This window comes from Suncus etruscus, chromosome 1, assembly GCF_024139225.1.
Source record: "Suncus etruscus isolate mSunEtr1 chromosome 1, mSunEtr1.pri.cur, whole genome shotgun sequence".
Lineage (NCBI taxonomy): Eukaryota > Metazoa > Chordata > Mammalia > Eulipotyphla > Soricidae > Suncus > Suncus etruscus.
The window spans coordinates 132911340-132934682 of record NC_064848.1 but is presented as its reverse complement, the minus strand read 5'-3'; the positions used below and the strand labels follow the sequence as shown (position 1 = coordinate 132934682).

Below are 23343 nucleotides of genomic sequence, written 5' to 3'. Positions count from 1 at the left end.
AGAATGTACAGATAGTAAATTTCATTTGCATTAAACCTTTATTGGAATATATTATTTTATTTTTCTCAATTTAGTTGTATATGACTAAGCATTTTTTTTACTACCCCTCTATAGATATTCTTGTTGGCTGTTGAAGATCAGTTCCTTGATTACCTGATTCAATGGAAACACTGATAGAATTTCAAAGTGTGCTAAAAGTTATAATTACTACAAGAAACTTTGTGTGGTCTTGAGGGTGAAAAGGTGGCTACTCTATAAAACTTTGTGTCATTGCTGAGGTATATGTGGAATGGGTTTTTCACTGGTTTCTCCTTAGGGAATGACACTGCTTTCTGGATTAACAAAGGCTGATATGCAGACATCCTCGGTAATGCATATTCTAACATGCTTAGTAGTTTCTATTTTTTCATTCTTTTTACACTTTATATTGGTAAAGCAGGCACAATCAAATTTTTCAGAAAATTGCTTTAGATCTTGAATTGAGGGTTCCCCAAATACTATAAACTTGTCACAGTAGTTAAACTTAATATCAAAATTATTTGGGTTCAGGTGAAGATAGTCACTTGAATTCCAGACTTTTCTGGTACAAACTCCTTGATCTTTACAAAGTACATGTGTGCACATTTTAGAAGCTAGAGTGACATTTATTAAGTATGGATTTAGTGTCTTCATCACAAAACTTTTTAGATTTCCACAAGTAACCTGTAAATTATTAAGAAAAACAGAATACTGAGAACAAGTTAATTTACATGTAAATCAATTCATTATAATAGTCAATAAATATATAGGAAGAATAAAACCAGATATGAGAGGCAGAAACTGAATCTTCATTTTTAAAAATATATAATTATTATTTTTAATATTTTGCAAACATTTTAAAATAAATGTCACATTGCATTTTTATGCCATCATAAGTGGTGTGGACAATTAACCTTAATACTAGTCTTCCAAATAAATGATAAATGTATAGGGCTGGAGACAAGAATATTAAATCAGTTTGAGTATAGGCTCATGGACTTACTATTGTAGTAGGAGCCCCAATTCCATTAATGACTATCTATGACAATTTAGAACTATTTCTTGCTTTTTGTAGGGAAGGACTCCCAAGTGGTTTTCAGGAAGAATTTGTAGGTTGTTCACAATTCTCAGATAACTTATTCAGGCTACTTTATTCAATGCAAGAGCACAATAATGTGGTGCTGCTCAGGTCTCTCAGTGTTCCAGCACCAATGCCATACTAGGGAGTGCACTTAGGACCAGATAATAACTGGGTTGCGTGCATATACTATTATCTCCTCATCCCAATCTTTGTTTCTTAGCCAAATGATCTTGGCTAAATTATTTAGCTTCTGCTACATCATATGAAAAAAAGGTTAAGGGGCTGAAGCAGTTGCACTAGAGGTAAGGCCTTGCAACCCTGAGCATCAATGGGTGTGGTCCAAAACAAAACAAAAAAATAAAATAAGGTTAAATGTAACACCTGCCTTACAAGATTAAAACATATAAGATAAAAGTATTTAGCAAAGAGGCTGGAGACGTGACACAAATGGTAAGGTGTCTGCCTTGTATGTGCTAACTAGGATGACTGTGGTTTAATCCCCCAAGCCAGGAGCAATTTATGAGTGCATAGCTGGGTGTAAACCTGAGCATCACCAGGTGGCCCAAAAACAAAACAAAAAAAAAGTATTTAGCAAAATGAGTGTATATTATTCCATAAACCTTTAAGAAATAATAGAAACTATAATAAGTATCATAATTTTTATTCAAGCTTAAACAGTTTTGAAAAGTGTGTCTTCTAGCATTAACTTTGACATAATTAAATGAGTTCAAACTAATGATACATAATATTGAATATGATAAAAAGTTCTTACGGGGATTGTTGGACATGTTATTTAAGTATTTTTATAAAGGAAATAAAAGCATGACTTTCTATCTGATGGGCAATAGAACAAATAATGATTTCTGGTCTTAGAGGATAAATTCTCTTCAGTTACAAAGAACTCTGTGACTATGTTAAATATTTTCCATTGCAAATACATCAATGCTGTAGCCACATCTACCAGAGGAAGGAAAGTTCAGCTCCAGCTCCAGGTAACAGTTTTATACTTGCTTTGAGAGGAAGACTTTTAAGAGGTAGAGACTAAAATCCTAATTTGGAAGATTTAACAAGGATGAAAAGACAAAGATAAAAGGATTAGGTCATGATAGGGAAAGTCTTGTTGGGTTGAAGAAAGTGCAATTAGAAAAATGAAATGATTATAAAACAAATCAAATATTTTTCTAAAAGGCATGGTGCATTAAAATTTTATTTAAAATAATCAACACTCAATATGGTCAGCAATTAAATGACCTTATTAAGCAATACGATTCAACAGTTCCATTCCTTGGAATATACCCAAAGAATTCAAAAGTACAATTCAGGAAAGGCATCTTTATTTGTATGTTCATTGTTGTACTATTCTCAAGAGCCAAAACCTGGAAACAACAGTACTTTCAAAGAACAGCTGTGTGGTTAAAGAAACTATAATATATGTATGCAATGAAACAAAACTCAGATGTAAAAACAAAAGATAAAGTCATGTAATTTGCTGTTATGTGTATGGAGAGTTTCATGCTGAGTGAAGTCAATCATAGAGAGATGGACATATAAAGAATGATCTCTCATATGTGGAATATACAAATATTTTAATAGTATAACAAAGTCACAAAGTCAATATAAACAGAAAAGAGGAAAATTGTTCTTCAATAAGAATCTTGTCACTAGATTGGAGATTGGGAGCATATGCTAGAGAAAAGAATAGTAAAACAGTGATAGAGGCAAGGAGGAGGAGTGACGGAGGCTGGGACTTTGGTGGAGGAAAGTAGATATTTGTTAAGAGACTGATGTTGGAACAATGTATGTCTTAAACTTAATAATCAATAATGCTCTAATTCACAGAGATTTAAAGAAATTTAAAAATTAAGAAAAGAATAAATAAAATAGTCAACTACTATGATTTAACCTTAGAAAATAAAGGATTTCACATCTCCTTTAACAATATTTTGATCAATATAATAGTATTTTTAAAAACTAACTCCTGATTATCTACTACACATATGGTCTTCTCAAATCCATTAGATTTGCTTCTTGTACTTCCCCCACCAACCTACTTGTCCTGAATAATTTTCGTTATCACTTTTCTTTTAAAAGCATTTAGACAGGAGCCGGAGAGATAGCATGAAAGTAAGGCGATTGCCTTGCATGCAGAAGGTTGGTGGTTTGAATCCCGGCATCCCATATGGTCCCCTGAGCCTGCCAAGAGTGATTTCTAAGCACAGGGCCAGGAGTGATCCCTGAGTACTACCGAGAGTGACCCCCCCCAAAAAAGAGCATTTAAAAAATTAGCATGAATATGTTCCATAATTTAATTCTACTGACAGACCAGAAAAATATTTTTATATTTTATAATTAATTAAATATTATTAATTTGATATTTCAATATTGTTAAAACATTAGTCATTATTAGTCTAGAAGATCTACAAAGAAAATGTTAGACAGATTTGGACCATAACCATTGTTTGCTTAGCTCTACAATACACTCACTATCTTTTTCAGTAATTAAATAAATTAATGGTGTAAAATATTGTAAATCAATGAATTAAAAAACTAAATAAATACATATTAAATTGTAATACCTCTTTTAATGTTATATGCAGTAGTAGAAAAATCACCCTATACTCTTGCCAGAAAATTAAAATTATGATATTGTTTTGCTTTATAAAAACTAGAGAATTTCAATCAATTTCACTTTTTTCACTCATTCCACTAAATCACACTGATTTATCTTCTTCCCAATTTGTTTAGTACCTAGCTTAAACAAGTAAAATATTATCCTTATTATCCTCACTACAATTGAGCCAAGCATATCATTTATTTCATTATTCCATATCACAATATCAATATATTAAATCTCAAAATGTTTTCAACTATTTAGTATAGATTCAACTTACATTAGAAATAGTTAAATTGGAGCTTCCCCACATTACAACTCCAGAGACCCCAAGAGCAAAACTTTCACCAATTGTATGCACAAGATCAATCTGGAAAATGTAATAGACATTTCACAGAAATATGAAACTGTTATTCATAGGAAAGTAATAACAAACTAAACATGCCAAGCTAACAATGGTTTAGTTAATTTCTCATGACTTATTACCCTTTTTTAAACAGTCACTGCCCTCCTTTTTTCCAAAATACTAAGAATTATGTTAATTGCTTCTATTGTCAAGAAAGCAAGCACTTGAAAAAATAGAACACTGTCTATACTATCTTATTCCCCATGATTAAAAGGACATATGATAAAATTAAAAACAACTTATAGTCTTATCTGGTATTTGTGCATTGGTTAAAATTACCTGTAGGTTCTTCTTAAAGGCTATGAAAACCTGGAGAGATAGTTAAGATGGCAAGGCAATTGCCTTTTACGTAGCAGATCTATTGAGTTCTATCTTTGGCAGCCCATGTGGTCACTGTCCCCTTTCAGGAATGATCCCTGAGCACAGAGCTAAAATTAAGTCAGTAATGTTGTGACCCCAAAACAAGATAAATATAAAGTAACACATACATTTTACTCCTAAAAAAATTGGACCAGAAAGAAGTAGAGCTAAGCAAGCATTCCATATGGTGCTTGGGCATTGACATGAGAGACTCCTGCGTGCAGAGCCAGGAGTAATTCCTGAGCACCACGGCACTGTCTCTTATGCCCCCTCCCAAAGAAAAACAAAACCAGGAAAAATGCAGTCACAATCCACTGAATAGCACTGTGGACACTATTTCATAAGTATCCTACCTTAGTTTACTTACCTCAGAAAGAAATTCTGTGTTTTGATTAACAAAAACTGGACGTATATATACAAAAACGGGTAATGGATTTTGAGGATTACGTACTTTAGAAACCCGAAAGGCTTCCCTAACACGATTACGAGTATAGAGAGCCGCCTTTTTAGATGATTTTAAATTTGTATTCAAATAAATGGATGGAAAAAGGGCAGTGCTTCCATTCCACAACCAGTTGAGCAGATCATTTCTCTCAATTTCTGATCGTAGGCAACTTCCATTGTAATTGATATCATTATAATTGTAATTGAAACACTCAGGATAATGATAAAAACCCCAATAATTTTTTGGTCGAATTGACTGTCCTAGTTTCAAAGTCTTCAGCAAGTAGTTCTTTCCTGCATTTTCAAAATCTTCTTTGGCACGCTTAGTGGCCTCTTCAATACGAAGACTTGGGTAATTTTGCTTAACTAAATCAATCGATTTGTTCCTGTAAATAATTTTGTTTCCCCAGTTTCTTATCCAAAGAGGTCTCCACTCCTGCCAGTCAATGACAGCCAAACCCAACTGGTCTTTTGGAATGTATTTCAGAATGTCTTCCTCAGCCTTCTTCAAATGGGCTGTTAGACTTCCCTGCTGAGGAATTCCTCCATATTTTTCATTTCCATTTTTCAGATCAATGTGAGGATAGAGGCCAAGTTTGTTGGCATAAAATAAGGTAACATTTTGATTTATGGCTTCTTTTTGAGGGTTTCCTATTAATGAAAAAAAGCTCAAATCCACAGAAACATTAAACCTTTTAAAACAGATGTAACTTGGGGAATTCCAGGCCAGGGCATAAGTCGTATTTGAGTGTATTGGAGCTGCTCTGTAATCCGCATTCAAGAACATTGGAAACAGAAGAAAAATGAATACTATCTTGGATACTCCATTGAAGCCAACAAAACTCCTAGAGCAGATATACATGGCCCCTAGAAGTTCCAAGATATGGATTAATAACTATTAAAGTCACACTATATTTCCTACACACTTTGGTTTATTCAATAATTTACATAAGCAATAAGCTTGGATAAAATATCATACTATACTTAAATATTCTTCACACATCATGTTTCAGATATGTTTTTCAAGTTGCTTGTCTATAGCTGAAAACAAAAAGAAATATGAAATGTATAGTTACACTGAATTTTTTGAATTAGGGATAGTAAATTTACCAACGTCTTAAAATTTAAGTGCTTAGACTATAATTTAATTTTTGAAGATAGAATATATAATTTTATGTAAAAACACTCAAGTGTTTGAATCAAGAAATCATTTACTTATGTATAATATCATATTTTTTCAAATTTTACTGAGCTTGGAGAAAAGTGAATATAGGTACTTTTACTTTAACTTCCCAAGCTATGCAGAACTGTGTACCAACAAATTATATAGAAAACAATTCTTTAAACATAAAATAAATTGTTAAAGCACATATAATTATTATTTTATGAAAAAACCACTTGCATAAACTCCTTTGTCAAATACTTAAAATAAATTATCAGAATTTTGAGAAAGTATTATTTTTAATGAGAGGGTGTAAATTAGAGGTGGATGCAACATCTTTATTACTAGAGAATTACGTGTCAAAAGGTTGCTCAGAATTTTTGAACTAACAAAATCTTCCACTGAAGACCAAATTTATGTGTTATTCAAATTTTTATTTGAATAACAATGCTCCATTATATATAAAAATAATAGTTTCATGTTAAAGTTAGCTAAATGTTTTCTTTCTATATCTCATTAAATTCTATTAAATTTCTTTAATTCTATTAAAATGTCATTAAATTTTATCTTCCTGGCTAATTACACAATATATATTTGATATCATAATCTTTGTTAAGAAAGATTTACTGTCATTTTGATTATAAACTTGATAAAATTACTTTATTTGATTAAAGTAATTGCAACCCATTTATGAGAAATAAAATGGTTTAGTCAAGGGCAGGAAATCAAGCCACATAATATTTAATGTATTGTAAATACTACATGGTATTTTCAAAAAATACCTACAAGTGACATATTTAATATGTTCTTAAAGAAAACCAAAACCTTTCTTACTGAGCAGCATAGAGAAATTTGAAAATATGACAATTTCATGTTTCTCCCAGGATTTATCTACTTAACATTCTAACTTCTCTCTCTCTCTATTTCTATATGTAAAATTACTTTTTTTAATAGGATAATTGATAGAAAAATTAAATTATCAGTTCTATTATTGTCTCTTATTTTAGAAAATATGGATTAATTTTCTTAATATTTAAATCTTATATAATTCAAAAATTTTTTGTGATATACATAAATAGGTACCAGATTTAAAGCAGAAAAACAGAAATTGTTCCCATATAATGTCTAAATACAAAGCTCTTGAAATTAGTAAAAGAAAGTCAAAGAATAAACGAAGTAAGAATAAGAAGAGAAAAAGAACATACAATTAAACCAGAAAAATAGAAAAAATTAAACTTCCTTCTAAAAAAATGAAACCAAGAATGATAACTTATTAAGTATGAAATGATAAACACTTAACTAGTTGCACAAAGAAAAATTGGTAAAAATACAGAATTTTTATGTGATAAAAATGCAGAAAAAATCAGAAATAAAAAGATAAGTTAAAACAGATAGAATAGAAATTCCATAGATCATCAGAAAACACAATGAACAATATAAAAAAAATTGGAATTGAATACTTTTTGAAATCCTATATCCTCCTAAGACTGAAATAAGAGCAATCAGAACTCCTGAGCAAATCAGTTATTAACACAGATATTGAAAATATAATAAAAAACAGTAGCCAAGATCCAGAAAATGATTACTTCCAAACTTTCAAGGGTAATTATTTTCTTATCCTCCTCACACTCTTCTATAAAGCAAAAGAATGGTAGACTTCACAAACAGTTTCTCTGAGGCTAAAGTTACCTTCAGAATAAGAGCACAATATAACAATATTACATAAAAACATTGCATTTCCCTTATGGAAAGACATAAATATCCAAAATATAGTCCTAGTGAAGTGAATATAGCATTATTTTAACATAATCATACACCATGATCAGGCAGGATTTACCTCATGGATAAAAAGATGTTTCAAGATATGCAGGTAAAATAGTATGATATACACATGAGTATAAGAAAAAAATAAAAATCATGTGATCAAAATAAAATGTAGAGTTTTTGATATGACTTAGTAAACTTTCATAATTAAAAAACTCTGAAAATGAAAACAATGGAATGTTACTCAATAAAATTAACTCCATATATCACAAAGCCATATCTAACATTATATTTAATGGTAAAATTCTTTGAACTACATCCTACCTATATGGTCTCTTCAGTCCTCAAAGCTTGCCAGGAGCAATTTCTGAGCACAGAGCCTGGAGGAAGCCCTGAGCACCACCTAGTGTAGCCCAAAAAGAGGAGAAACAAACAAACAAACATGGAAAGCAACTTAGTAAATAATGTGAAACAGTTTTCAAAAACAAAGCTATATGGGGCTGGAGCAATAGCTCAGTGGTAAGACCTTGCACCTGCTGACCCAGGACAGATTTGAGTTCGATCCCCAGAATCCCATATGCTCCCCCAAGCCAAGAGTGATTTCTGAGAGCATAGCCTGAAGTAACCCCTGAGCTTTACTGGGTATGGCCCAAAAACCAAACCAAGCAAACAAACAAACAAAATAAATAAATAAATAAATAAATAATATAACAAAAAATAAAAAAATGCTGTAAATTACTGTTGAAACTGTTGAAAGAAACAGAAATTCTTTGCAGTTAACTGTAACTTGGGTGAAACTCTAAGCCTAAAGAACAAAAAGTCAAAAAGAAAATGACAAATTCCAAATGATGTATATCAAATATGGAGGATAACTAAATAGACTAAATGAATAAAAAGAGGACAAAATTAATAGAGTCTGAGAGTTCGTTTAAAAAATGAGAAAAGTGTTGGCTGGGAGATTAGAAGAGATCTAGATAAAATGGTAGAGGAATCCTGATACTCTGGAAGAGGAAATATTTTAGAAATACAGTTTTAACACTATAATTGACAGAAAAATTGAGTTGTGCTGTTTTAAGAATACAATTTTAACAAAACTGTATAAAAGTATTAATTTGACACCATATTTCTAAAATATTTAACAATAACAGTGCTAAAGTAATATTACTCATTTATTGTTGTTATTAGCAGCAGTAATAATATTCTGAAGTTAATAAAGAAGAAAGGGATCATTTTAAAATTAGGGGGAAAATATTTTCAATACTTGGATAAACCCAAGTTTACATATTCAAGGAGGAAACTGCACTCTCCAAGCAAGTGAAAGCAGAGATTAACAGATGGGAATATATTAAGCTGAGCTTCTGTACCTCAAAAGAAATAGCGCCCAGGATACAAGAGCCACCCACTGAGTGGGAGAAACTATTCACCCAATACCCATCAGATAAGGGGCTAATCTCCAAAATATTCAAGGCACTGACAGAAATTTACAAGAAAAAAAACATCTAATCCCATCAAAAAATGGGGAGAAGAAATGGACAGACACTTTGGCAAAGAAGAAATACAAATGGCCAAAAGAAACATAAAAAAAGCTCCACATCACTAATCATCAGGGAGATGCAAATCAAAACAACTATGAGGTACCACCTCACACCACAGAGAATGGCACACATCACAAAGAATGAGAATAACAGTGTTGGTGGGGATGTGGAGAGAAAGGAACTCTTATCCACTGCTGGTGGGAATGCCATCTAGTTCAACCTTTATGGAAAGCAATATGGAGATTCCTCCAAAAACTGGAAATCGAGCTCCCATACGACCCAGCTATACCACTCCTAGGAATATACCCTAGGAACACAAAAATACAATACAAAAACCCCTTCCTTACACCTATATTCATTGCAGCACTATTTACCATAGCAAGACTCTGGAAACAACCATGATGCCCTTCAACAGACGAATGGCTAAAGAAACAGTGGTACATATACACAATGGAATATTATGCAGCTGTCAGGAGAGATGAAGTCATGAAATTTTCCTATACATGGATGTACATGGAATCTATTATGCTGAGTGAAATAAATCAGAGAGAAAGAGAGAGAGAGAAATACAGAATGGTCTCACTCATCTATGGGTTTTAAGAAAAATGAAAGACATTCTTGCAATAATAATTTTTAGACACAAAAGAGAAAAGAGCTGGAAGTTCCAGCTCACCTCAGGAAGCTCACCACAAAAAGTGATGAGTTTAGTTAGGAAAATAACTACATTTTGAACTGTCCTAATAATGAGAATGTATGTGGGAAATGGAAAGCCTGTCTGGATTACAGGTAGGGGTTGGGTGGGGAGGAGGGAGATTTGGGACATTGGTGATGGGAACATTGCATTGGTGATGGGTGGTTTTCTTTACATGACTGAAACCCAAACACAATCATGTATGTAATCAAGGTATTTAAATAAAATATATAAAAATAAAAAAATAAAAAAATTCAAAAATGTACACCAAGCTCTATCATAATATTCAATAAAGTATATTTATTGTAAATGAATTCACATGTATATGTCAAATTTAATTTGTGTTAAAATTAACTTATTTTAATTTAAAGGAAATTAAATGTGAAATCAAAGAAATGAAATCAACTGTAAAATGTTCGTCCCACTTTCCTTTACTGCATCACATATGTTAAAGTTAAAGTGCAGCTATTTTAGAAAAACTGATAATCAAAGGTTCTTCTAGTGAAATATTTTAAGAATAGACAAGTGGAAGCATAAGCAAACTCAGTTTTAGGTTCTGTGATAATAAAGATGCTAGGATGCTTGCCTTGCATGTTTCTGGCCCAGCTTAGTTAGCCAGCCTTTATTTGGTCCCCTGAGCCCAAAAAGAATTATCCCAGCATAGCTGAATTATGGGAAAAAGCAAACCAAAATAATTGACATTTATGGAAAATAATTACTTTTAAGGATAAGAAAAAATAATATGAAAATTACAAATAAAAGACATGTTCATATGAAATGAGCAATATTAGAATAAATGTAATATCTAGGCATATTTTACTCAAAATTTACAAATACTTTCATCGAATAATGTAGATAGAGGCTAGAGAGTGTGAAGGGGCTTATCTTGCACATGCCAACTCCAATTCAATCTTCAGCATTGCATATAATCCTGTGAGCACAGTCAGACATAACCCTAAATTCAGAGCCAAGAGTTAATATTGTTGGCTAGTATTGCTGACTAATAATAAACTAACCAAATTTAAAAAAAAAGGGACATAGAAAAAGAAGATAGAGTAATGATTACCATGTTATATTAGTATGTGTGATGAAATTTAATACATCAATATCTACTAATACATTTACACAAAACTTATAAAAATGTCTGAACATGGCAGAAATCTAGAATCAGCTACTTAATCTTACTGCTTATTTTGAGTTAAAGGTGACTGAGCAAAGAAAATGTGCAGGAAACCTCTCTGCACGTCATTCAGTTTATTGTGTAATATGTTTTTTCTCATATTAAAGGTGCACTCTCCCTCCAGAAAAGCAAGAGCATCTAACTAACAGAGACTGCAGATTTATGCCAAAATACATGAGAACAAATTAGTCAACTCAGATAAAGCTCGTTTCATTAGGGTTTTTTTGTGTTTGTTTTCTTTATTGAGTTTGGTTTTATTTGGTTTTGGTGAACCTGATGAATTTGGTTTTGGTGAACCTTATTCCTGGATTCTATGATCAAGGATCATTCCTGGGTGTTTGAGGGGATCATATGCAGTCGGCGTAATGCAAAGCAAATATCCTACTTGCTGTACTACCACTACAACCACTCCAATTACTTTCTTAATAGAGTTCCTGATCAGTTTTGCTCAATGAATTAAGCACAGAAGCTTCAACTTTGTTCTGTAACTCCACAAGTTGATAATTTCTTTACAATACATATAAATTCTTAGTCATCTTTTTTTTTCTGGGGTATCATTCATAAGTACATTCTACACAATTGTGATTTTTATCCTGTTTGTTATTTTGCATATTTTTCTCCCAATAATTTGTCAATCTTCTATAAATTCAGAGTCCTCAAAATATTAAAGAGTGGGGGAAGAATCTTTTTCTCCTTATTCTTCAAACATGGTAAATACCAAGTATTAAAAAAGAAGGCAAAATATAAGATTATTTTATTATACTAAGGTCACCTAACATTTAGTTTTTCCTAAAAAAATATATTTGATGTATGTGGACTCTAAAGGAATCATTATGGTGCAAATTAAATACTTCCACATTCAAATTCAAAGTACAAAGGAATCAAATATAAAGAAGGAACCATGAAAGGAACTGTATCTCAGAAAGTCTTCCTGGATCATGAATGTATCAGTAAATAAAACAGATTCAAGCCTCAGTATGCACTGCATTAATTAGGTTGACCCTTTATCTTTGTGAAGAAATTCAAAAAAGAAAGAACAATTCAACCTTGGATTTTAAAATGATTTTTCAGCTAGCCCAACTGAAATCTTGCTTGCTTGTCAAATACTTGTCAAATAACTGTAGTGTTAATCATTTAAATCAGATAATCAGAATAAATAGATGGCATACAAACATATCCACTTTAAAAAATAATGACAAATTATCAATATGTAAAATTAATAATTTTTACATTGCTCAATAACTGTGGCCAAACAGTCTGATTATTTTTGGCCTATTTTGGAGAAGACTGTTGGGGCTGGAGCAATAGTAAAGAAGTTGCCTTACACTCTACTAATCTGGTTTTATCGCTGGCATCTGATATGGTGCACTGAGCCTGCCAGGAATGATTTCTGGACACAGAGCTATGAATTAACCCCTGAGTACCACTGTGAATGACCCCCCTAAAAATAGTATTCATGCTAAGCATCAAAAGAAACATTTTCTAAGGGGAATTTCACATAACAAACACTAACCAACTGATTTTTACTACAGTATGTTTATTATATCTACAAAATAGAAGCAGTCAATAATAATCATTTCATGTTTTATAATAAGCTATCTAGTAAGTATAACATAGATGCAAAAATATGTGACTGGTGTTAACCTAAAATGAAAAATAATTTATAACATAAACTTCTTCATAGTATTATAAAGAAATATTAATATTGTAATTTATTCACTCCTGCATATGTTAATAAAAACCAGAACAAAGTTACCCTTCTAAATGAGAAAAGCAGGCAGTTTCTTTGTCTCCTTACCAAGATCAGAGGAAAGCAATATTGCTCTCTATTAACTTATCAGAGAAAAGCAGCAGGAAGTCATATTTGAATGGTAGCCAACTAAGAACCTGGCCAGTGATGACAAATGGGAGTGGTTTTAAGAATCACTAACACACGAAACAAAGGTAATCAGATAGGAAGGGGAAATCAGTTGTGAAATAATCCAGAAATATTTAAGATAGAAGAATTGATCACATAATTTTTAGAATACTTTTATGATATGTATATGATGTTGGGATAGAGTTGAAATGTAAGTCTTGGAAATGTGATCATAGTGTTTATAAATTCTTCTGTTTAAAAACAAACTAGAAATCTTTAAAATATGGTTTTAAGTTCACATGCTCAGTTGTCTTCATAAATGTATTACAATGAGTCTCCAAAGATTTCATGAATTACTTGGATTTTAAATGAATAATTTAAAATATACCCTCAAGAGTCTCATCAATGCCATAAAAGAACTCCATGGTGGACACTGAGTGAGGGGACCAGGGTCTGAGGGGCACCACACTTGCCCAGGAAGGCAGGGAGGAAGTGCACTGGAGTCACCATCTTATCACCTCAGTCCAGGCAGCCTGAAAACACTATGATTGAGGGGACCAGGGAACAGGTAGAAACCTCACTTGCCCCGGAAGGCAAGAAGAAAGTGCATGGGAAACACCATCTCACCTCAGCCCAGGCAGCTCTAGGGACACTGAGTGTGCCACACTTCCAGATCTGGGAATGCCCTGCACCTCCCTGTTGAACCTGTGAAACACTCAGACTCACCTAATTTATATCATATAATCTAATCAGCCCAGACCCAACACCCAATTACCTCTGATAATCCACAGCACATAAAACAGGATTGCAAAATACTGAAATAGCTTGTAATATCCATATCATACTTAGACAAGGCACCTGGATAGGAAAAATAAACTTTAAATCGAATACACTCTCAAGCATCTCTAAAACAATCAGTTCAGCAGACCACTTTATTAAACAACCTGAAAATTCAATATCTAAAACCACCAAACTTAAAGAAATATGAGCAAACTAAGGAAGATGCTAGTAGCCAGGGAAATGGAGAGAAACCCTACCAAGTTTCCAGGCCCAACAAAACACACGTGCCCAATAGATGAGAACCTAAAAGCAACAATGAATGTCTTAGCAATGGAAATCAAGGAACCACTAGCCTCTGAAATTAAGAAATCTATAGATTACAATTCAACCAACTCAAAGAAGAACTTTCACAGAAGATGAAAGAATTCATACAACCGGAACTAAGGGAAATAAAAAACATGTTAGCAAGCCATAATATCAGAATGACACAGTTAGAAGAACACATAGAGGAACTTGAAGAAAAACTGCAAAACAACCATGACAAAGAAGTCAATAAGAAAGCAGGAGAAAAAACATTGGAGGAAAAAGTTAGGTACCTAATGAACAAAGAAAAAAGAAATAACCTATGAATTTTAGGAATACTAGAAGGGGAGAAAAAGAGAAAAGGAGGGCAAGTAGTGAGGGAAATAATAGCAGAGAATTTTCCCACCCTCTGGAAAGAAAAACCCATACAATTCCAGGAGGCAAAAAGAGTCTCTAATAAAATAGACCCTAAAAGATCAACACTAGAGCCCGGAGAGATAGCACAGCGGTGTTTGCCTTGTAAGCAGCCAATCCAGGACCAAAGGTGCTTGGTTCAAATCCCGGTGTCCCATATGGTCCCCCGTGCCTGCCAGGAGCTATTTCTGAGCAGACATCCAGGAGTAACCCCTGAGCACCACTGGGTGTGGCCCAAAACCAAAAAAAAAAAAAAAGATCAACACTAAGATATATGGCAATCCAATTGGCAAAAAATAAAGAGAAAGATGAATTATTTAAAGCAATAAGGGAGAGAAAAACCCTCAAGTACAAATGAAGGGTTTATAGAAACAAACCAGACCTCCCATTTGAAACAATTCAATCAAGAAGACAGTGGAGTGACATATTTAAAATACTGATTGAAAGAAACTTTCAACCTAGAGTCCACTACCCAGCAAAATTCTCATTCATATGGGAGGGAAAATTAAAAACATTCTTAGACAAGAAATAACTGACACTATTTGCGCTTACCAAACCAACTCTAAATGAAGTACACAAAGATGTATTACACAATACAAACCCCAGATAGTAACAACAACCACTCTACAACAACAGCTCAACAACCCATTCTGTCAATAATCTCCTTAAATATCAATGGCTTAAATTCCCCAATTAAAAGACATGAGTAGAGGGTTAGATCAGAAAACAAAAACAAAATATCTCCTGCCTGCAAGAAACACACCTAAAATAACAGGATAGACACAGGCTTAGAATAAAAGGATGGAAATCAATTATTCAAGCCAAGCAAAAAACAAAAACAAATCTGAGATAGCCATTCTTTTTTTTTTCTTTATCCCCCCAGTCCCCTGAGATAGCCATTCTTATATAAGATCAAATCACATTCAACCTCAAAAAAGTGCTCAGAGACCAAGAGGGTCACTACTTATTGATCAGGGTAACATTAGACCAGGAAGTACTAACTCTGATCAACATCTATGCACTGACTGTAGAGCCAGAAAATTATGTAAGGCATTAGCTCACAAATCTAGAAAAACTTATGGAAGGAAATTTGATAGTAGTAGGAGATTTTAATATTCCACTATCACCTCTAGACAGATCCATCAGGAAGAAAACTAGCAAAGACATAAGAGCCCTAAAAAAAAATTAGAGGAAATAGGTCTAATGGATGTATAAATAGCACTCCATCTAAAGAAAGCACACATTCTTCTCAAGTGCACATGGAACCTTCTCTAGAATAGAGCATGCCTTAGGATATAAATCTAACTTATATCAAATATATAACCTAATATATAATATAACATATTATATATAGTATATGCATAATATAAAATATAATATAAAATAATATCAACAAGTATAAGGATTATTAGAAGCACACTATCAGATCATTATGGAACAGAGATCAAGATTGACTATAAAAAAAAAACTATGGAGAAAATTTAACACCTGGAGATTAAACAACATGCTACTCAACAATTGGATCAAAGAGAAAATCAAGGAAGAAATAAAAAGATTCCTTGAGACGAATGACAATGAAGAGACAAATTGTCAAAATCTGTGGTACACAACAAAAGCAGTAATTAGGGGGAAATTTATAGCAAAATAGGCCTACGTCAGGAAAGAGGAAAATGACAAAATCAACAGTCTACAAAGGCGCCTTAAGGATCTGGAAAAACAGTAGCAAAGGAACCCAAACACAAGAAGAGAAATAGGGAACCGGAGTGGTAGCACTACAGGTTAGGCATCTGCCTTCAATTGCTAGCCTAGGAAGGACCAGGGTTTGATTTGCCGGCATCCCATATTGACCCCCCAAGCCAAGAGTGATTTTTGAGCACATAACCGGGAGTGACCCCTGAGCGTCAATGGATGTGGAACCAAAAACAAAACAAAAAAAGAACAGAAAAAGAGAAATAAAAAACAGAGCAGAAATAAACAACATAGAAACAAAGAAAACAATACAAAAATTAATGAGACTAGGATTGCTTTTTAGAAAGAATAAACAAGATAGAAAAACCACTGGCAAGACTCAAAAAAAAGGGGGGGGGGACATCCAAGTAAATAGGATCACAAATGAAAGGGGAGAGATTACAACAGAACCTCAAGAAATCCAAGCCATCTTGAGTGAGTATTATGAACAACTGTACTCAGTTAGGCTCGAGAACACTGAAGAAACCAACAGATTTCTGCAAAAATATCATCTTCCGAAACTGAATAAAGAGGATGTAGAAAGCCTAAACAGTCCAATCATATATAAGGAAATTGAGCAATTAAGAAACTCCCCAAGAACAAAAGTCCAGGTCCAAATGGTTTCACAGCTGAATTTTTCAAACATTCCGAGAAGAATTAAACTACTGATCCTCAGGCCCTTCCAAAATAGTGAAAAGATAGAATGTTTCCTAACTCTTTCTACAAGACGAGTATCACACTCAATACCAAAGACAGAAAAGACCTCACCAAGAAAGAAAACTGCAGACCAATCTCATTAATGAACATAGATGCAAAAATCCTCAACAAAACCTTTGCAAACTGAATCCAATAATACATCAAAAAGATTATACACTATGACCAAGTGGGTATTATCCCAGGGATGCAAGAATTGTTCAGCATACACAACATATGCAAATAAATCAAAATTATACATCACATCAACAAGAAGAAAGACAAAAACCACATGATCATATCAATCAACACGGAGAAGGTATTTGATAAAATTCAACAGCCTTTCATGCTGAAAATACTCAGCAAAATAGGGCTGGAAGGAACCTTCCTCAAGATAATTACAGCTATCTATAAAAAGCCCACAGCCAACATTATCCTTAATGGTGAAAAAATGAAAGTATTTTCACTAAGGTCAGTAACTAGGCAAGGCTGCCCACTTTCTCCACTCTTATTCAACATAGTTTTATAAGGCTAGCAATAGTAATAAGACAAGAGAAGAGAATCCAAGGAATCCAGAGTGGGAAAGAAAAAGTAAAATTATCTCTTTTTGGAGATGATATTATGATATACATAGAAAATCCTAAAGAGTGCACAGGAAAACTCCTAGAAACAATAAGCCATTACAGCAAAGTGGCTGGCTACAAAATCAATACACAAAAGAAAATAACATTCCTCTATACAAATAACAAATATTCCTCTATACAGATAACAAAGTAGAAGAGACAGTCATTAAGGAGTAAATCCTATTTAAAATAGTATCTAAAAAATATCAAGTACCTACAAATCAAGCTGACAAGCGAAGTGAAAAACCTATACCATGAAAACTTCAAAACACTTCAGAAAGAAATTGAAGAGGATCTAAGGAAATGGAAGAACATCCCCTTCTCATGAATAGGAAGAATCAACATAATCAAAATGACTATTTTACCTAAATTACTATTTCAATGCAATGCAAACCCTATCCAAATTCAGACATCATTTTTTAAGGTATTAGAACAACCAATCATAAAGTTCATCTGGAACCAAAAAGATCTAGTTTAGTCAAATCCATACTGAAAAACAAGAACTTGATGGCATTCTTTACCTAACCTGAAACTTTATTATAAAGCTGTTGTCATCAAAACAGCATGGTACTGGTACAAAGACAGATTATTAGACCAGTGGGTTAGAACAGACTATCCAGAGATATACCCCTAAAATATGATCAACTAATATTTGATAAAGAATTCAAGAGCCTGAAATAAACAAAAACAATCTCTTCACACATAAAAACATGTTTACCATCACTCATCATTAAGAAAATCCAAATCAAGAACAATGAAGTAACAACTTATACCAGTGAAGATGGCACACATCAAAAATAATGGATCCAATCTTTGTTGACAGGAATGTGGTAAGGAAGTAAGTCTCATCTACTGCTGGTGGGAATACTGCCTGTCCCAACCCCTATGGAAAACAATACTGAGGATGCTTAGTAAACTCAGAATTCAGCTGCCATATGACCCAGCAATCACACTCCTGGGTATCTGTCGCCAAATCAGAAAGATATTCATCCCAAAGTATGTATGCACTCCACTTTTTATTGTGGTATTCAGCACAGTAGCCAAGATTTGTAACCAATTTCCATGCCCAATAGCAGATGAGTGGATCATGAATATGTGGTATTTACACACAATGGAATACTACATAGCAGTTAGAAATGATACAATACAACGATACAAATGATTTTGCAGCAACATGATGGATCTACAAAATTTTATGTTAAACGAATTAAGCCAGAGGAAGAGGATAAATACAGAATGATAGCAATTCTTTGAGTATTAAGAATATAGACCACATTTACATACAGTACTCCATGAACAGATACAAGGGTTCAAAATGTAGAAACTCCAAACATTGTAGATGCCAGCATATAATGAGAAGTGTTCAAATGAAGATTAAGGGAGGCAAACAAATTTTCAAATATCATTAAAACAAAGAGACCAACAACGATGGAAACAGTGGTTTAGAGTGAACAGGTACTTAATCAACCTCTAATTACAAAGGTCTATAATAATGTCCCAATTTATTTATTCACAGAACCAGGTGCAGAAAATCATCAGAACCCTAGGACACGCACTGTCTGTAGTGATACTAAAAATATGTTTTAATGCCTTAATTTTACCAGGAATAAAATAACCCTTCAGCTTCTTTGTCCACAGTAGTCCTTGGAAACAATGAATGAACACTCTAATTTTAAACCTCGGTATGCAATCATACTGGATACCATATACAGTGCTCATTATGACAATGTCTCGATAAAATACTCTAATTTAACCACTTCCTTTTGTTTATGTCTTCTATTAGGACACAAAGCATATGGTCATTCAGACCACTGGAACAGTCAATGGTGTACCACAGATCTATGTTACAGGTCCCAATCATCAAACATGTTTTTACAAATTACTACTTCCTTTTTATTTTCTTCATTCTTTCTCTCCTCTTTTTTACCTCTACTTCTTCTTGTCCTCTCTCCTTTTCTCTTCTTCATCAACTCAATCTATGTTGAATAATGCACTCGCTGTCAGTTGCTCCTTAGGAAAAGTACCTCTATACTTAAGATGCAGTGAACAATACTATTAAGGGTAGTCACATTTTATAGTCCTCACTACCACATGGCTTAGTATTCTAGATGCAAAAACTTTGTTTACCCTAAAAAGCTCCAGCCACTATGCAACCCCAAAGCCCTTATTTAGCAAAGCCCACCCCAGTCAGTGAGGAGGAGCTTTGAAAGTGGAAAATCCTTCAACACCAAGGCACCAGTTCAATCTTTTTAAACTTATTTTTACAGATTTTACTTATTGTTCTTTTCTCTTCTCTCTTATCTTTCGTTTTCCCCTTTCTCTCCTAATCTGTATATCAACCAAGGACTTATCTTTTCTTATCTCAATTATTTCTTAAGAGCTCAGACCCAGCCTATGAGGGTCAGGCTTCCAACAACAATCCAGGAATAGATGACAAATGTTTGTCTTCATGTGTGCATAAATTTGTAGATAGTGGACTACTTTCTGATTGCCAAACCTAAAATGTAAATAATCCATGCCCAAGGTGTATATAGCCCCTTTTATATACTATCCATCCTCCTCCCTTCAGAAATCCTTCTATCCTCTCATCCCCCAATCCTGATACATTATTTTTCCTTATTTAACAGTCTCTACCCTCATTTTTAACCCATTAGGTACAGAGACTAACCTTCTGTCCCAATAAACCATCACCCAGCTCCCAAAGCAAAAGAACAACCTCTCTTCCCCACATCTCATGCCTCAGCAAGAAACTATAACCAACACTTCTACCGATTCAAGTTTTGTGACCCTTCTTCTTACCTTCCCAAATGTACTGTTGCATGCTACCATTTCATTTCCAAAAGGGCCCCAGCCCAAGGACACTTACTGATCCCTTATATCTGGAAATCACTTCTTAAACTAAACAAGACCACAATGTGTGATGAAAATGTGCCATGGACTTCAGCCCCCACAAAAATATCTCAAAAGACTTAATGAGGAAGTCTATATTTCCTTTATATGTTTAATGCCTCTATAACAATTCCTCCTAGTCTGTATATTCCCAAATGTAAGTGGGCCCCTTAAATACCTTCTTTTATTTAAATCCTTTTTAAAAATCATTCTTATTTATTTTTTTTAGTATAAATTCATAGATTATATTTTTTCTCTTTAACTCCACCTGTTCTGGCTCTTCTTGGTACAAAAACATACAAGAAAAAGTCTTGCCTGGGATGAAAGCACAGGTCAAAACCAGGGCACAAAGATTCTATAGCCTGACATTCTTATAATATGACACCATTCCTTTTTGCAAAGGCATACTAAAAATAGGGGGGAAATTTTATGTATAGAAACAAGCTCTAACTACTAGAGATAAGAGCCCACACATTTTACAATACAAGGGGGCCTTTCACCCTAAACATGTGTCATGTGGACCCAACTTGGGCTCCATGTGACCTGGCAGTGAATGTCCAATTTTGAGAACTAGACCTCAGACATAGAACCAACAGCATTCCCATAACAGCACCAGGAACCAAACTCCCACTGAGAAAATCTTAATATCTCTCTAACACCAACTTACTCCAGTTTTAATATGACATCCTGACAAAGAGGAAACAGCAATACTTGATCCAAGAGCAGAACGTCCTAATGGTAAGATGAAATTGGAAGACACGTTGCCCTTTGACCTATGCAAAGACCAAGATTATCAACTATTGAAGACTGACATTGACAGCCAAGACTGTGCAGGACTTACCCTGGGACCAATAAAAAGACCCTAGCCTAGACTTAGCCCTAGGATCTGTACAAAAACCAAGATCTTCAATTTCAGAGGTCTGACTGTAACAATTGCGACATAATAGAACTTCTGGAATCATAATTTTAAAACTCTATTCCAGGCTTTGCCCTAGGATCTGTGCAAAAACCGAGATCAATTATAAAAGTCTGATTACAACAACAGTGATGGAACAAAACTTCTAGAACTATAAAGAATATTCCTAGGCTTTGTCCTATGACCTGTGTAAATACCAAGATATCAAGTTAGAGAGACTGGATTATAACATCTACAACTTAGTGGAAAGATGCCTGGCACCAGAAAGACACCTCGGGGAGAGAAAAAGAGTGTATTGAAGCCTGTAGTGGTTCTCATGGTAGCATGCTTCAAGGGCAGAGAAAATTGAAATCTCTTAGGCCAAGGGAATTCCCTTTCTAACTTACCCAATACTTACTATGTCTTTGTGAAAAAAAGAAAAGAAGAAGAAAGAGAAGAAAAAGAATAGGAGGAGGAAGAAGTAAAAGAAGAAAAGGGGAAGAAGAAAAGGGAAGAAGAAGAAGAAGAAGAAGAAGAAGAAGAAGAAGAAGAAGAAGAAGAAGAAGAAGAAGAAGAAGAAGAAGAAGAAGAAGAAGAAGAAGAAGAAGAAGAAGAAGAAGAAACCTTTTTGTGTAGTTGCTGGTTGGGGGGGTTTACTGTTTTTTCCTTTTTTCTTTGTCATTTTTGTTGGTTTGTTGTTTGTTTGTCTTCTTTGTAGTTGCTGTTTGTTTTGGTTTGTTTTGGTTTTTAGTTTGGTTTTTTTGCTATGTTTTTGTATTTTTCTTGTCATCACTTTCTTGTTTGTTATTTTTTGTTTTGTTACCTTTTTCTTCTCTTTCCCCTTCCCTCTTCTAAATTGATACTTATAATACCTAGAAGTACTCATCCATTCTTCTGTTTTCATTCTTCTTTTCCTATTTCTTTTTCTATATATGCAATAGACCCACATCGTTTGAATTATCTTGTTCAGTCTCATAAATTGGGGGGGGAGACAAATGGTACCAGATCCAGACATTCACATGAACATTTAGTGGAAATAAAAAATGGTCAGACCTGAACATCAAACCCAAAGTCAACGACAACAGAATCTACACTTAATCCACAGCAAGCTGTACAAGTGGGGACCAATTATACTAGTATTCTGGGGGTGAAGGAGGGAGATATGGGATGCATGGTGGGAACAGGGGTGGAGGGAGGACATCACTGGTGGTGAGAATGTTCCTGACTCATTATCGCTATTTACCTTAAATATTACTATGAAAGATTTGTAGTTATCTTTGGCCACAATAAAAATAAAAAATAATAAATTAAATAAAATATACCCTCAAATTTAAACTTTGTTCAATTGCATATGCTTATCTGTTTTTAACTATTAGGAAGAAAATAAGTTTTATTTCTTAGGGGCAGAGATGGTTGCATACCCAACTGTGCTCTGTACTAAATCTATAATTAATACTATGCAGACTAGTGTAGTTTGGGATCAATTTCAAGTCTTTATTACAAGAAACTTATTTAAGTCCCATTCTTAAACCAATAATCACTGTTTAAAAAATGCAAACTAAAATCCAAACTAAAAATAATATATATATTGATTTTTAAAGCTGCTACAATCAAAGCCACATTTGTTTTATTTAAACTAGAAAGTGTAAAGCAAGATTAACATTTCATTAAATATGTGTTTAAAGTGTCTGCACAAAGCAAAATTTTTCTTATATTGTCAGTTATATCTTCTCTAGTTATTCACAGGTTAATCAAGCAAGCTAGTTGACATCACAGACTAGTAGGTAACAAAGAGCAAATGTTATTGTTTATTCAAGGAGAATTTAAGTTATAGTAATTCCAGTATAAATTAGATGTGCTGAGAATTTGTATTCTTGATTTGAGTGCAGAGGGGCTATGTACTCAAAT

At 33.6% G+C, this 23343-nt stretch overlaps 1 protein-coding gene across 1 annotated transcript; it reads right to left on the bottom strand.

The window, feature by feature from the left end:
* Window positions 1–312: 312 nt before the first annotated feature.
* Window positions 313–13535, bottom strand: LOC126017957 (hyaluronidase PH-20-like). The gene is made up of 4 exons (XM_049780062.1): window positions 13499–13535; window positions 4844–5571; window positions 3991–4080; window positions 313–702 (listed from the first exon to the last, which is right to left on the bottom strand). Exons 1-4 carry the CDS (start codon window positions 13533–13535, stop codon window positions 313–315), a joined length of 1245 nt encoding a protein of 414 aa, XP_049636019.1.
* Window positions 13536–23343: the final 9808 nt, after the last annotated feature.

What these genes read in the sequence shown, in the direction of transcription:
- LOC126017957 (XM_049780062.1), bottom strand. Translation starts at nt 13,535, where the DNA reads ATGGAGTTCTTTTATGGCATTGATGAGACTCTTGAGG. An exon ending in ACACAGAATTTCTTTCTGAG is followed by an intron (nt 4,081 to 4,843) that starts GTAAGTAAACTA and finishes TACATTTTCCAG; the next exon opens with ATTGATCTTGTGCATACAAT. An exon ending in CCAATTTAACTATTTCTAAT is followed by an intron (nt 703 to 3,990) that starts GTAAGTTGAATC and finishes AATAATTTACAG; the next exon opens with GTTACTTGTGGAAATCTAAA.